This window comes from Eumetopias jubatus, unplaced genomic scaffold (assembly GCF_037043125.1).
Source record: "Eumetopias jubatus isolate StellerSeaLion01/CBP00866 unplaced genomic scaffold, mEumJub1_p1.0 scaffold_13, whole genome shotgun sequence".
Taxonomy (NCBI): Eukaryota; Metazoa; Chordata; class Mammalia; order Carnivora; family Otariidae; genus Eumetopias; species Eumetopias jubatus.
The window spans coordinates 67081904-67096723 of NW_028274819.1; the positions used below are offsets into that span (position 1 = coordinate 67081904).

The following is a 14820-nucleotide window of genomic DNA, read 5'->3' on the forward strand; positions in this document are numbered from 1 at the left end:
ATTTCAGTAGGAGAATCAAGCTGAATCATCAGTCATCACAGCAATATCCTTGTTAATTAAAAATTTGGCTTACCTCATTTCCATACACCATCAAATGATGAGTTGTAATGAGAGATTTGAAGACCACCACCCAACTACTGTTAGTAGTTCTTTCAAATAAACTGTCTGCCAACTGTGGGATGTTCACATTCATTTCATTTGTGCACTGAATTAAGTCTGCAATTAAAAAAAGAACAGATTTACTCTCTGGCTTTAATTTATTATTAATTTCAGATGTGCACACTGACAAGTGAAAAATCTAACAGTGGAGCAACAATAGATAATTTGGAGAAGTTATTAAAAATCTCTTAGAACAACTGAGACCACTATAATCCACCTGAGAAGTTAATAGGATACTGATTAGGATCACATAAATGATCAATAACAGAAAGTAAACTTCCTCTGAAAGTAATTCACCCTCAAGTATTTTACCTCAAAAGGAACTATTTCAAAGCCTTGAAGAACTTTCAATTCTCTTTATTACTCATAAACCTTCAGAACTACAGTGCTAGGATTATTCATCCCTACCATTCCAAAAAAAAAAAAAAACTTAAAAAAAACATACATATAGAAGCATGAACAAGCTGAAGGTCAAACTACCTTTATTAATATTCTCCCTAGAATGCTGTGTTTGCACTATTAAAAAAACAGAGCGGACATGTGGTCTGAGAGTGGGTAGAATCTCTCTCTGTTTGTTTATATAAATTTTCATTCTTCTCTCCCTTCAGTTTTACTGAGTTATCAGTTGGTGTCAACTAGCTAAAACTAACAAACAAAACAGGAAACAAACTGAAGTTTCTTGTTGCATAAATTTTCAAGTAAGAAATGATCCAGGAACTCTGAAAACAGTTAAAATAATGTAAGTTCCAATTTTATATTTTAAGCAGGAGAGCATTACTATAAAATGGTCTAACATACAATTGTTTCAGCACCAAAACTGGGGAGGGAGGGGGGAGCAGCTCTTAATAGACCTCAGAGTTTTACCTCCAATCTACTTAAGAGATGTCAAATTCAATGAAGAAAATACAAGATACAATCCAATTTAGAGAACAGAGAGGAAGACCAAGAAATGAGTTGTTTTACTTTTAATGTATAAGAATGTATAAATATCTCAGCTATAACTACCATAAGGGAAAGAAATTAAAGTTATTCATGACTCATAAGCAGTTTGTCTACTTCTAATCTTCAGCGTATAATGATTAAATAAAAATTGAAGTGACCTAACTTTGCCTTGATCACAAGAAACACCAATGCAACTACGACCATTTATCTGCTTACAACCTTTCAAAAATGTTTGTTCTAACAGGCTCAAGTATTATACTATTATACTATTATACTATACTATTATTATACTATTATCCAGTAACACTGGATAAGCAAATGAATTTTAGATAAGCAGTTACCCTAGCCAACAATGCTTAAAGAACAAAGCACAACACCATCAGAGTACCCTTGGAACAGGAGAATGATACAAGGCTTACACAATTCATACTTGCAACAAAAATTAAACAGTACTTTCATTTTTTTTCAAGATTTTATTTATTTATTTGAGAGAGAGAATGAGAGATAGAGAGCACGAGAGGGAAGAGGGTCAGAGGGAGAAGCAGACTCCCTGCCGAGCAGGGAGCCTGATGCGGGACTAGATCCCGAAACTCCAGGACCACCACCTGAGCCGAAGGCAGTTGCTTAACCATCTGAGCCACCCAGGCGCCCTAAATAGTACTTTCAATTTGGTGTGTATGGTTCAGTTTCTGATAATAAAAAGAACTTGATCTCTGCCTTCTCTGATTCTTCTTAAGTAGTACTTCATATCTGTCCTACAGCACTAAATATATTATGTACACCTTATTCCCAAAGCTAAGCTTTCTCTCTGCCCCTCAAAAAGTAATCTGAGGGCAAGGCTTATCTGTCTTGCTCCTTTTGAATCCTTTAAAACTTCAAACACACTGGTCAAGTTCTGGACTCAATTATAGGAAGTTATATTCTTAGTTTTTTTCTCTATCTTGATATATCTACATTTTTCTATATCCTTCCAGAAATTGTTTTGATAAGCTATTCAATTCTTAAAGTTACTTCTCCTTAATGGCATCAAGTCATTTTACACTCCTCAGAATATTTTTTTTTTAGTTTTCAAAACTGAACCTGTCATAAAATTTCTTGTCACCGTATTACCCCAAAGGTGCTCCTACCTCTCTGTATTCATATACACTCCCTAGAACCTATCGGTAACCAAGTCTCCTAAATCTCCAGCAATTCTACCTGTTCCTCTCCATCCCACTATCATTGCCAAAGCCAAAGTTTAAATTCTATTTTTTTTTAAATTTTTTTATAAGATTTTATTTATTTGAGAGAGCGAGCATAAGCAGGTAGAGGGAGAGGGAGAAGCAGGCTCCCCGCTAAACAGAGAGCAGGACATGGGGTCAATCCCAGGACCCTGAGATCAGGACCTGAGCTGAAGGCAGCTGCTTAACTGACTGAGCCACCCGGGTGCCCCTAAATTCTATTTATTAACTAGGGGGTGCCACCTCTCCTGAAAGTATTCAGAAATTGGGGAGGGAGATTAACACACAGAGATTTTACTGACATTTAATACCAAGGATGAGGAAGATAAATTGTCCTGCAAAGTACACAATCGGCACTTCACATTTTAAAACTGTTTCACCCACTGCGGCACCTGGCTGGCTCAGTTGAATGAGCATGTGACTCTTGATCTCAGGGTCATGAGTTCAAGCCCCATACTGGGCACAGAGCCTACTTTAAATTAATAAATGAAAACAAACAAACCTGCTCCACCCAAAATTGTCCCCACAAAGAAATGATGGACCAACTGACTGCTTCTTATCTGATGATACCTGATTTGGGGTCTCACCCACCTCACACCCCCCTTCTCTAAACTGACCACAGAATGATCTACAACACAACACTTTCACTGCTTAACCTCAATGACATCCCTACTACTTACAGGATGGCATACATTTCATCCTTGTCAATATTCTCCCTTCTCAAATCTTAGCTTCCAATACAAAGCCACTTTCCAGTTTTCTGTGATGTACCTTGCTGTTTCATCCCTGCATCTTTACATTCTTGCTCATTCTTCAAAATGAATCAAGTCTTCCTTTCACATACTAAGGTACCCCCCCCCGTCACTAAAGCTAGCACATAATTCTACATAACAGAATTATTCTACATTGTAACTATCTACTGCCAAATCATTACCTTCTAACTAGTTTCAGAGACCTTAAAAGGAGACTGCATTTTTGTTAGCAATTTCCATACTCTTCATCACAAATAAACTGCTCGATTAGTCAGAAATCTGACTTAAGATTTAAGTCAGATCTTAAATGAAGCAAAAGGTACAGATGGTAGTTTCAACAACTACAGGATTTTATATATATTAGAATATATATATTTTACCAATGCTATATATAAACCCTTTGTGATCAGCTCTCTCTGCATCACTTTGCTTGTTACATGGATGTCTCTTCTGCAATGCCTCCCACAGACCAAGAACTCTTACCTCAGGTGCTTAGCACTTGCTGTTCTTTCTGCCAAAATACTCTTCTCCTAGATATCTACACTTTTTGCTCCCACACTTTATTCTTACAGATCTTTGCCTAAATGTCACCTTATCAGATGAACTCTTCCAAATAATTATAAAAATAACGAAGTCTCAGGGCACTTCTCTACCTCCAAACCCTCACTATCCATCCTTACTCACTTTGTCTGCAGAGCATTTACCACCTAACTCATCTTAATCTATTTAATATTTTCCTCTCTCAATTAAAATGTACATTCCATGTGGGTAAGGCTCTGTTTTGTTCTCTACTGTATCCCCAAAGGCCCAGAATAGTGCCTTGTGTACAGTGGTCACTCATACTTTTTTAATAAATACATTCATTTAAATAAGCATACAGACAGTCCTAGCATGACTTTTTAAATAAGCATCCAAAATAGTATTTTTTACATAAACTAAAACCAACAATCTATGACTATTTGCACAATCTGCTATTGCCAAAGGAATAAAAAACAAACCTGAGCCCATTATATGTGAAAATTTTCAAATTTCAGGTTGGAGAGGATCTAACAAATAAAAGTTTTTATTATAATGCTTATGAAAACTACAGTATACTTTAGAAATGATCACATAAAAACTGAAGGTAACTCCAGAAACTAAAATACACAACACTTCACATTAAACAGGAAGAAGAAATAAGAATTCATGCTGAGGGGCGCCTGGGTGGCTCAGTCGTTAAGCGTCTGCCTTTGGCTCAGGTCATGATCCCAGGGTCCTGGGATGGAGCCCTGCACTGGGCTCCCTGCTCCGTGGGAAGCCTGCTTCTCCCTCTCCCACTCCCCCTGCTCATGTTCCCTCTCTCGCTGTGTCTCTGTCAAATAAGTAAAATTTTTAAAAATAAAAAAATCATGTTGAGATTATGAATCCAGAGTAGACCAAATACAAAACCAAAGTTATACAAATACTGGGAGAAGAAACACTGAATCGTTACACCAACTCTACAGAATATACTTCCCCTATAGTATTTTAACTCAAGCAGTTCTCTAGGCAGTAATTTTTCCTCTGCACAGTGTCTCTACTACAGTAGCTTGAAAATGCTTCCAAGTCTGAGCTCCAACAAATGAGGAAGGAAAATGTTATTTCACCTCCAAATCATTCCAAACAAGAATCACACATATCATGGGAATCTTGATAGCTACTGCTTTTCCCATTCTCGATTCAGAAGACTTGTTCTTAAAAACCACAAACTCGACATGAAATTTCCCTTACCAATCAAAAGGGTTCTAAATGGAAACACATCTTATATTTTCTTTTATTTACCTTAAGAATGTAAAAACTGAAATACCTTCTTGATATTACATTATTAATAATTCCTAAACCCCACACTAAAAAAAATTACTACATGGGATATAGGCTCTTTGCGTTAGGTATAGATGAGAATTTATGAGGCTTCCAGTACTTAAAGGCAGTAAGAAAATAGGCCTACAACAGAAACCTAAAAGCATCTTTCCAGAGACAGTGGAAGGAACCAATCCCTACTATACAAAATACTCTCACTTTTATTATCTAATATGCCCCTCCAACAATGTCTGAGGTAGATAAAGTAGACATTACCTGTATTAACACAAATTAGACTTTCCTAAAGGTCAGGTCACAGAAACTCACTACTATAGTAGTGACAGATTCATGAACAGAATTAAATTTTTGTAAAAGGTATGGGTGCTTGGCAACATATATACCAAGTGAATACCCAATTAGCCAATTTAGTGCAAGTCCTAAATCTCTAATCAATTTAAAAACAAAAATGCAAAATAGAATTTTTTCCAGGGGAAAATGTCCAGCAAAATATCAAAACTGAGTAGTAACCAATTACCAGATGGATTCATTATCTTACAGCCATATTCTTAGTGCAGGCCACAAGCCTATATACACCTCCCAAGGCAGAGTTCACCAACTTTAGAAACTTAAGCCACTTAGGGTTCACTTCCACAGCAAGTCAGGCATGCACCATTAGCAGAATGTTGAGGGTGTCAAGTTCCCAAATATACAGGCATTCACTGGACTATATATATCAAAACTGTGCTGATACCCAAATAGATTTTCTAATAAATAAACTTGGCTAAAAATGGTATTAGTAAAAACAAAACCAAACCCCCACAATGTATCATAATCATTTAGCCAAATGCTATACTACCTTTTAAATTTTTTTTTATTTATTTGACAGAGAGAGAGCATGAGCAGGCGGAGTAGCAGGTAGAGGGAGAGGGAGAAGCAGGCTCCCTGCTGAGCAAGAAGCCAGATTGCGGGACTCAACCCCAGGACGCCCGGATCATGATATGAGCTGAAGGCGGTCGCTTAACCAACTGAGCCACCTAGGCACCCCTACACTATCTCTTTCAAAAGGATCATGATGAAATATACTTTTTTGGTGTGTATGTGTCTACATCATAAGACTGTTTTGAGGATTAGCTAATGCTGTTGGAACTATATATTAAGAAAGTCTCAACAAATACTAATTAAGTACTATTCTTTTTCTCAGTGTTTATATATATTGCATATAATACACCTATGTCACATATAATATATAAACATTTTAAATGATTCCGAATTTGTTTTATATCAATTGCATTTTTCACCAATAACCCCCTTCACCCATTTCTCCCACCCTCATTCCCCAACCACCAATCTGTCCCCTGTATCTACCAGCTTTTCTTAATATCCTCATGTAAGAGGTAACATGGTATTTGTCTTTCTCTGACTTATTTCACTTAGCATAATGCCTTGGAGATCCATCCGAGTTGTTGCAAATGGCAAGATTTCATTCGTTTTTATGGCTGAATAATATTCCACTGTGCAAACATACCACAATTTCTTTATGCATTCATCCATCAGTGGACACTTAGGATGTTCCCATACCTTGGCAATCGCACATACTACTACAATGAACATGACAGTGCATGTATCTTTTCAAGTTACCCAAAAGTGGAACTGCTGGATCATACAGTAGTTCTATTTTCAATTTGATGAACCTCCATACTGTTTTCCCAGTAGGTGTACCAATTTACATTCCCACCAACAGTGCACAAGCATTCCCTCTTCTCCACTTGGTATCTGATAATGGCCACTTCAACAGGCGTGAGGTGATATCTCACTGTGGTTTTGATTTGCATTTCCTTGATGATTAACGATGTTGAACATCTTTTTACATTCCTGTTGGCTATCTATATGTTTTCTTTAAAAAAAAAAAAAGTCTATTCAGATCATTTTTTAATTGTTTGTTTTTTGCTATTGCATTGTACAACACGTTCTTTATATATTTTAAGTATTAACCCCTTATCAGATGTATGATCTGCAAGTATTTTCTCCCATTCGGTAGGGTGCCTTTTCATTTCGTTAATGGTTTCATTTGCTGTGCAGAAGCCTTTTAGTATGATGCAATCCCACTTAGTTTTGCTTTTGTTGCTTCAAAATGATTTCAAAAAAATCATCACTGTGCTCACTTCACCAGCACATATGCAAAAAATCATCACCAAAACCTATGTCAGGGAGTTTACCATCTATGTTTTCTTCTAGGAGTTTTATGGTTTCAGGTCTTACATTCAAGTCTTTAATCCATTCTGAGTTTTTTATATGGTGTAAGACAGTGGTTGTTTCATTATTTTGCATGTAGCTGCCCAGTTTTCCCAGAACCATTTGTTTAAGAGACTATCCTTTCCCAGGTGTATATTTTTGGCTCCTTTGTCATAAACTGACCATATATGCACAGGTTTATTCATGGGTTCTCTATTCTGTTCCATTGATCTGTATGCCTACTTTTATGACAATACCATACTGTTTTAATTACAGTAGCTTTGTAATATAGTTTAAATTGAAGAAGGGTGTGGGGTGCCTCTAGTTTTCTTTCTCAAGATTGTTTTAGCTATATGTGTGTGTGTCTGGTTGTTTTTGTAAATTTTAGAATTATTTGTTCTATTTCTTTGAAAAAATCCCATTGGAATTTTGGTAGAAATTGCACTGCATCTGTGGATTGCTTTGGATAGTATGGATATTTTAACGACATTAATTCTTCCAATCCATGAGCACAGGGTACCTTTATATTTGTGTCTTCTTCAATTTCTTTTATTAAGTGCTGTGGATTTCAACATACAGGTATTTCACCTCCTTTGTTAAGTTTATTCCTAGGAATTTTCTTCCTTTTGATGCAACTATAAATGGGATTGTTTTATTTTCCTGATAATTATCAGTACACAGAAATGCAACAGATTTTTGTGTGATTTTTTTATCTTACAACTTTACTGACTTCCTTTTTTTTTTAATTTTTATTGTTATGTTAATCACCATATATTACATCATTTGTTTTTGATGTAGTGTTCCATGATTCATTGTTTGTGCATAACACCCAGTGGTCCATGCAGAATGTGCCCTCTTTAATACCCATCACCAGGCTAACCTATCCCCCTACTCTCCTCCCCTCTAGAACCCTCAGTTTGTTTTTCAGAGTCCATAATCTCTCATGGTTCGTCTCCCCCTCTGACTTACTCCCCTTCATTCTTCCTCTCCTGCTATCTTCTTTTTTCTTTTTTCTTAAAATATGTTGCGTTATTTGTTTCAGAAGTACAGATCTGTGATTCAGCAGTCTTGCACAATTCACAGCGCTCACCGTAGCACGTACCCTCCCCAATGTCTATCACCCAGCCACCCCATCCCTCCCACCCCCAACCACTCCAGTAACACTCAGTTTGTTCCTGAGATTAAGAATTCCTCATATCAGTGAGGTCATATGATACATGTCTTTCTCTGATTGACTTATTTCGCTAAGCATAACACCCTCCAGTTCCATCCACATCGTTGCAAATGGCAAGATCTCATTCCTTTTGATGGCTGCATAATATTCCATTGTGTATATATACCACATCTTCTTTATCCATTCATCTGTCGATGGACATCTTGGCTCTTTCCACAGTTTGGCTATTGTGGACTGACTTCCATTTTTTAGTTAACAGTTTTTTTATGAAGTCTTTAGGGTCTTCTATATATTATGCCATCCATAAACAGTGAGTTTTACTTCTTTCTTTCCAATGTGGATACCTTTTATTTCTTTTTCTTGCGTAGTTGCTTGGGTAAGATTTTCAGTACCCATGCTGAATAGAAGTGACACAGAAGTTGCCTCCTTGTCTTGTTCCTGGTCTTAGAAGAAAGGATTTGAGCTTTATACTTTTGAGTATGATGTCTACTGTGAGCTTATGAAAGACACAATTTCATTGAAAGGACTCATTTCTTCAATCATCTAGAAAATTAGAGATACAGTAAATTTGGAAGGCAAATTAGGTGGATCAAATGTTGCTTCACTGATCAGATCTTTGAAATCTTTCCTGGGTAGGAGTACAAATGGTAAGAACAACTATTCCAAGAAACAGCAACAAAAACAATAGTCAAGAAACAGCAGAAGACAAGAAGTTTCTGAACTTTTGCTTTCATTTGGCATAAATTTGGAAGTATTTATAAAACACACAAGTTGAAATCAGACCTATGGCAAAAGAATTTTATACAAAGAGGCACATTTGCCCTTATCATAAGTGTCAAATGTCTGGAAAATGGAATCAACAGTTTTAAATATTACTTCTTCACTCATTTTTTTGTGCAGGGGTCACAAAGTATAATCTAAATTAACAGTTAAACGTTACCATTTTAACTTTATAGTTTGCGGGGTCCCCCATGTGAAACACAACGTTATACTTTTACATAATTCCCGTTAGAATTAATTCAGAAATATGGTCTTCATAGACCGGCTTATACCTTAAGAAGTAAGTCTAATCAACTTATTAATTGGATGTGAAAGTAAAAACTGGGAAAAGACACACTACAGAATGTTCAGTACAGTAATAAGAATTGAATTAATGTGAAAAGAGAAGGGTGCATTTCAAAGTATTAAAAAGAAATAAATATATCCAAATGGCTTTGATAAAAGTACAATGAAGCTAAAGGTGCTAAGTGACAATGTGAGAAGACATGTTCAATAATGGTAAAGATAGCAGTCTTACAATGAAATACTACGAGGCCAACAAACAGGGCAAAAAAGGCTGACGGGAAAATGCTCAGGGTATTATTAAATCAAAGCCATGTTAAAGAACATTACAGAGTAAGATTCCATTTTTAAAAACTGTAGATGTATAATATTTGCTGATATACACTGATGTCCTCAATAGGCTGATGCAAAAAGAACTGAACACTTTCAAAATTATTCAGCAACTAAGTTATATATGAACAGGTAGCCGAAATCAATATGTAAAAGACCTATACCACTATTATTTCCATAATTTTACAAATCTCAATAAGCACATTCATGTCACACAGCAAATACCAATCCTATACTAACTTATTATTTGGGTGTGAAGGTAAAAACTGGGGAAAGACTCATATACCATAGAATGCTTGGTACACGTAACAAGGATTGGGGAAAAGAATTACAAAGATGAATTAATTTAAAAAGAGAGAAGGGTGCATTTCAAAGTATTAAAAAGAAATAAAGATATCCAAATGGCTTTGATAAAAATACTAAGAAGCTAAAGGAGCTAAGTCACAATATACAAGGACATTCCAGATCCTTTGGGGAATACCATGATCAGTGGCAGAAAGGACAGCCATGATGTGTTCTTTTATTTCTTCAAGCATGTGAGGAAGAGGTGGTACACGCATAAGAGCTGCATGGTGTAACAGCTGAAAATCTGGTATCCACAGTTCCAGAGGTAGGCCAATACTGTGAATACAAGTTCAATCTCCCGGGGTCCTGGGATCAAGTCCCACATTGGGCTCCCCCCGCTCTGCGGGGAGCCTGCTTCTCCCTCTCCCTGACACTCCCCTGCTTGTGCTCTCTCTCTTTCTCTCTCTGTCAAATAAATAAAAATCTTAAAAAAAAAAAAGTAAGGCAAAGGCCCATCTTACTAAAAAAGTAAGTTGCAGCTACAGGAAAAACCAATCTATTAGCACAAGTAGATATGCTATTTCTGTCACTGGGTTCTCTGCAAAATGAACGAACAAAAGATTCATACATGTGAAAACTAAGAAATGTAAAGATAACACTTTGGTAATAGTACATACTATATTTAACCTGTTTATACCATAGTAAGTTTTTCTTTCCCCTTTTTTTTTTAAAGTTAGATTTATTCAAGTAATCTCTACACCCATGGTGGGGCTCAAACTCATGACACCTAGATCAAAAGATCAAGAGTCACACGCTACTATGGACTCTGAGAAACAAACTGAGGGTTTCAGAGGGGAGGGGGGTAGGGGTGGGGGGATGGGTTACCTGGTGACGGGTATTAAGGAGGGCCAATACTGAACGGAGCACTGGGTGTTATACGCAACCAATGAATCATGGAACACTACATCAAAAACTAATGATGTAATGAATGGTGACTAACATAACATAATAAAATTTTAAAAAAAAGGTCACATGCTTTTCTGACTGAGCCAGCCAGGTGCCCCAGTTTTTCTTTCCTTTCGACTGATTTTTTTAATCGCCATGTAAAACAAGAGGTTTTCTTCCCTTAAAAACTATTCAACAGAAAAGTTCCTATAAGCAAGCCATTAAAAATTCTCTCATTATCTGGCTATCCCTATTTATTTTAAACAAAGTTTTTTTTGAAGACACATTAACCCAAAAGACCTCCCCTCATGAGGTGCTAATTTCATTTGCTTATGGAGACTACCCCAAGAAATCAGTTTTTAAAAAGAGGAATAAAAAATTTAACACAGGGTGCCTGGGTGGCTCAGTCGGTTAAGCAGCTGCCTTCAGCTCAGGTCATGATCCTAGAGTCCCAGGATCAAGTCCTGCACTGGGCTCCCTGCTCAGCAGGAGTCTGCTTCTCCCTCTCCCTGCCGCTTCCCACTTGTACCCGCTCTCTGTCAAAACAAACAAACAAAAAACAAATAAAAACAAAAACCAAAAAAACTTTAACATAGATTTAGGAAGTATTCCTAAGTCTGCAGTATATATAGGACAGACCACATAAGTGTCAAGTGTTGGGTGCTTTCAGAACACTTTAGAAAGTAACAAAAAAGAAAGGATTGACCTCTATACCTGTAGGAGAGGAAAGAAGTGGAACTAAAGAGGGACTACCTAAAAAAACAATTCAGATGGAGCTAGGCAAACAAAGCCAACCCTAAGCTACTCTGTTAATACCTAGCTGAAACTTAGCCTCTTAGGTCATAGCTGAACACAAGCCAAGTTTGCTGAATTGTCTGTACTTTAATTATAAAAATGCAAAATAAATCATTTTAGTTAATGGAATCATTACGTAGTTGCTCTAAAATTTTAATCAATATACAAGTATCTTTTTTAAATCAGTCCAATCTACTGTCTGTTAAAATCATCTATCATTATTTATGCATTTGCCTCTTCAACAAATCTGTTACATATACATAAATCTTACAAGAGCAGAATAAAGTTTAAGTCATAAAAATACTCTACAAAAAAACCACACTTTGAATACTCTCAGAATTCACTACTACTGATTTATATTTTCAAGTGAAACAGTCATTCTTTTTTTTCCCCTCATTATCAAAATGTTTTAGCCTGCTATGTAAGTTTTCTTAATATTAAAAAAGTGAAAACTTAACAGCTCTCCTTGGTGTTCTGGTGTATTCTGCATTCCTACCACTAGATGGCAGACTGTACAGCAAAACAATAGGACTGTAGCAAGAATAGAGGGATTCAGGTTTGTCTCCTTCATTTTGAGACTGTTTAGGATTCCATTCTAGTATTCCAAAGTGATGATTTCCAAACCTTGACACTCTAGTCCCACCCCAGATTCCAAATAAGGATCTTAGAGGTAAGGTGAATCATATTTTAGTAAGTACTACCCCAAAAGCAACTATTAGTTTTATTAATTTTTAATTTACCAGAAAATATAATTATTTAACAGAATAAAAAAAACACTTGATATAAGAATTAAAAAAGATTTATTTATAGGAAAACAAAATGAAAGCATTACAGTGATCCAACATAAAAAAAAAATATATCCGTGATATAAACACAAGGTGTTTTCATTCCCTTCTTTGAAGATCTGAAGTTTCAGAATTACCATCCCACCTGTAGGAAAGGAAACATGTAAGTATCAAGTAATTTAAGAGTAAATGCCAAAATCACAAATTCACTCTTTTTGTATTACATTCTAAGAACTTATTAATACTTCATCAGCCCCGTTAAAGAGATAAAACCAGGATTCTTTTTTTTTTTAAATCTTTTTTTTTTTTAATTTTATTTATTTATTCACGAGAGACAGAGAGAGGGGGAGAGAGAGAGAGAAAGAGAGGCAGAGGGAGAAGCAGGCTCCCAAGGAGCAGGGAGCCCGATGCGGGACTCGATCCCAGGACTCTGGGATCACGACCCGAGCCGAAGGCAGACGCTTAACCATCTGAGCCACCCAGGCACCCAGGATTCTTTTTTTTTTTAAAGATTTTTTTTAAATTTTTTATTAGATAAAACCAGGATTCTTAAAAATCTAATACTGGACCAAAAATGCACAAAACAATTTTCTAAGCAAAATAAAGTCAACAAACAACTCATCGTAAGTACTGTACTTACCTCCACCAAACAGTCTGGCGGAGCAGAAAAAAATGAAAAGAATTCCTTCATTCCAAGAAGACCAAGAAACAGGAATCAAAGCTTAAGGAAGCTCCTCAAATGCAGTTCAGAGTAGTATATAGGAAAAAAATTTATCTGGGGTCCAAGAACTGGGACTAAGTCCGGAGAAAAGTATGTTATTAATAGGAGGTGATCAAGTGTCCTGGTTTTCCTGAAACAGGTCTGGTTTACACCTGTTGTCCCAGTGTCCCATTCAGATAGCACATCTTTTCACTCTCAAAAGTGACCCAGTTTGGAATATAAATTCTATGTCACCCTAGTTATAAGAGACCTAATAAAAGTCTACATGTAACTAAGGAATTAATATACCACCACCACGTACTCCTGGCATATTTGCATTTTTCTTTCTGGGGTGCTATATTCTGGTTCTTCCTCAGCCTTCCTAAAACACAAACGAGCTTCTGGGGTGCTATATTCTGGTTCTTCCTCAGCCTTCCTAAAACACAAACGAGCTTCCATTCTATTCATTTTGTCCTCTCATCCCCCAACCCGTGGGCATTTTCCTAACATTAATAATCTCTGATTCTGTTTTTTTTCACCCTGAGAAAATCTTTTAACTTGAACAAAAACTTCTAGGCAAATGATTCTCAAATTTCTTCTCTGAAAATCAGCCCAAGGTCTTCTGGAAAGTCAGAGATACTAGAAATTTTCACCTCTATATCCAAAAATGTCAGGAATATAATCTCAACTGTACCCTGAGTGTCCCTTTTCTGTTTTAAGCAATCAAGACTCATTCTTTACTCTGTTAAAATAAATTCAGGTATCTTTTGTTTTCTTCTATCTTCCACAATGTGTGACATGATGCTATACATATTTATAGATTTATAGGTGAAACAAAAGCCCATTTCTCCACTCAAAAGATAGGTGGGGGTAGAGGGAAAATAATGGGCAAAAAGTCCTCAGCATAGCTAAGTGATACACTCAGCCTATGTCTAAAACATAAGTAAGTAGGAACCCAAAAGATTTTCATGGCTTTTCTTAACAGTTTAAATTCTGCCTACTCAGAGTGAATAATGAATTGCAGTTAGACTTTCTGCCATAGTCTACCTCATCCAGAAAACACAAGTTCATGTCCCAGATGCAATTAGAGCAATAGAATCTTTATGATCCATCTACAGCCTTGCAAACCTTAGTATGAACAAGTAGAAATTCTGTATATTCTACAATATTCATGGTATACTACAATATGCCAAATAGGCTTAGGAAAAGGCAACATGACAAAGCTGCTGCCATCAGGAAGCTTACATACTGGTGGGGAGAAACAATCAGTAAACAAATGAACAAATATATGGCTGAGGGCGCCTGGGTGGCTCAGTTGGTTAGGCGACTGCCTTCGGCTCAGGTCATGATCCTGGAGTCCCGGGATCGAGTCCCACATCAGGCTCCCTGCTCAGCAGGGAGCCTGCTTCTCCCTCAGATCCTCCCCCCCCATGCTCTCTCTATTTCATTCTCTCTCTCAAATAAATAAATAAATAAAATCTTTAAAAAAAAAAACAAATATATGGCTGATGGTGATAAGTGCTAAGGATTTCTTAGTACTTAAGAAGGATGGGACATATTTCTGGGGAGGATGCTAATCATACATGATAATCAGGAGTCTTTGGATAAAGAGACTTTTGAA

The 14820-nt window shown here is 36.5% G+C and overlaps 1 protein-coding gene across 13 annotated transcripts in view; it reads right to left on the reverse strand.

Moving 5' to 3' along the window:
• PICALM (phosphatidylinositol binding clathrin assembly protein) overlaps positions 1-14820 on the reverse strand; it is a 101745-nt gene that overhangs the window by 67504 nt on the left and 19421 nt on the right. For all 13 annotated transcript variants that reach the window (XM_028126766.2, XM_028126774.2, XM_028126781.2 and 10 more), the window contains exon 2: positions 74-216. In XM_028126766.2, coding sequence (XP_027982567.1) covers positions 74-216 — 143 coding nt within the window. The remainder of the gene's footprint in view (positions 1-73; positions 217-14820) is intronic.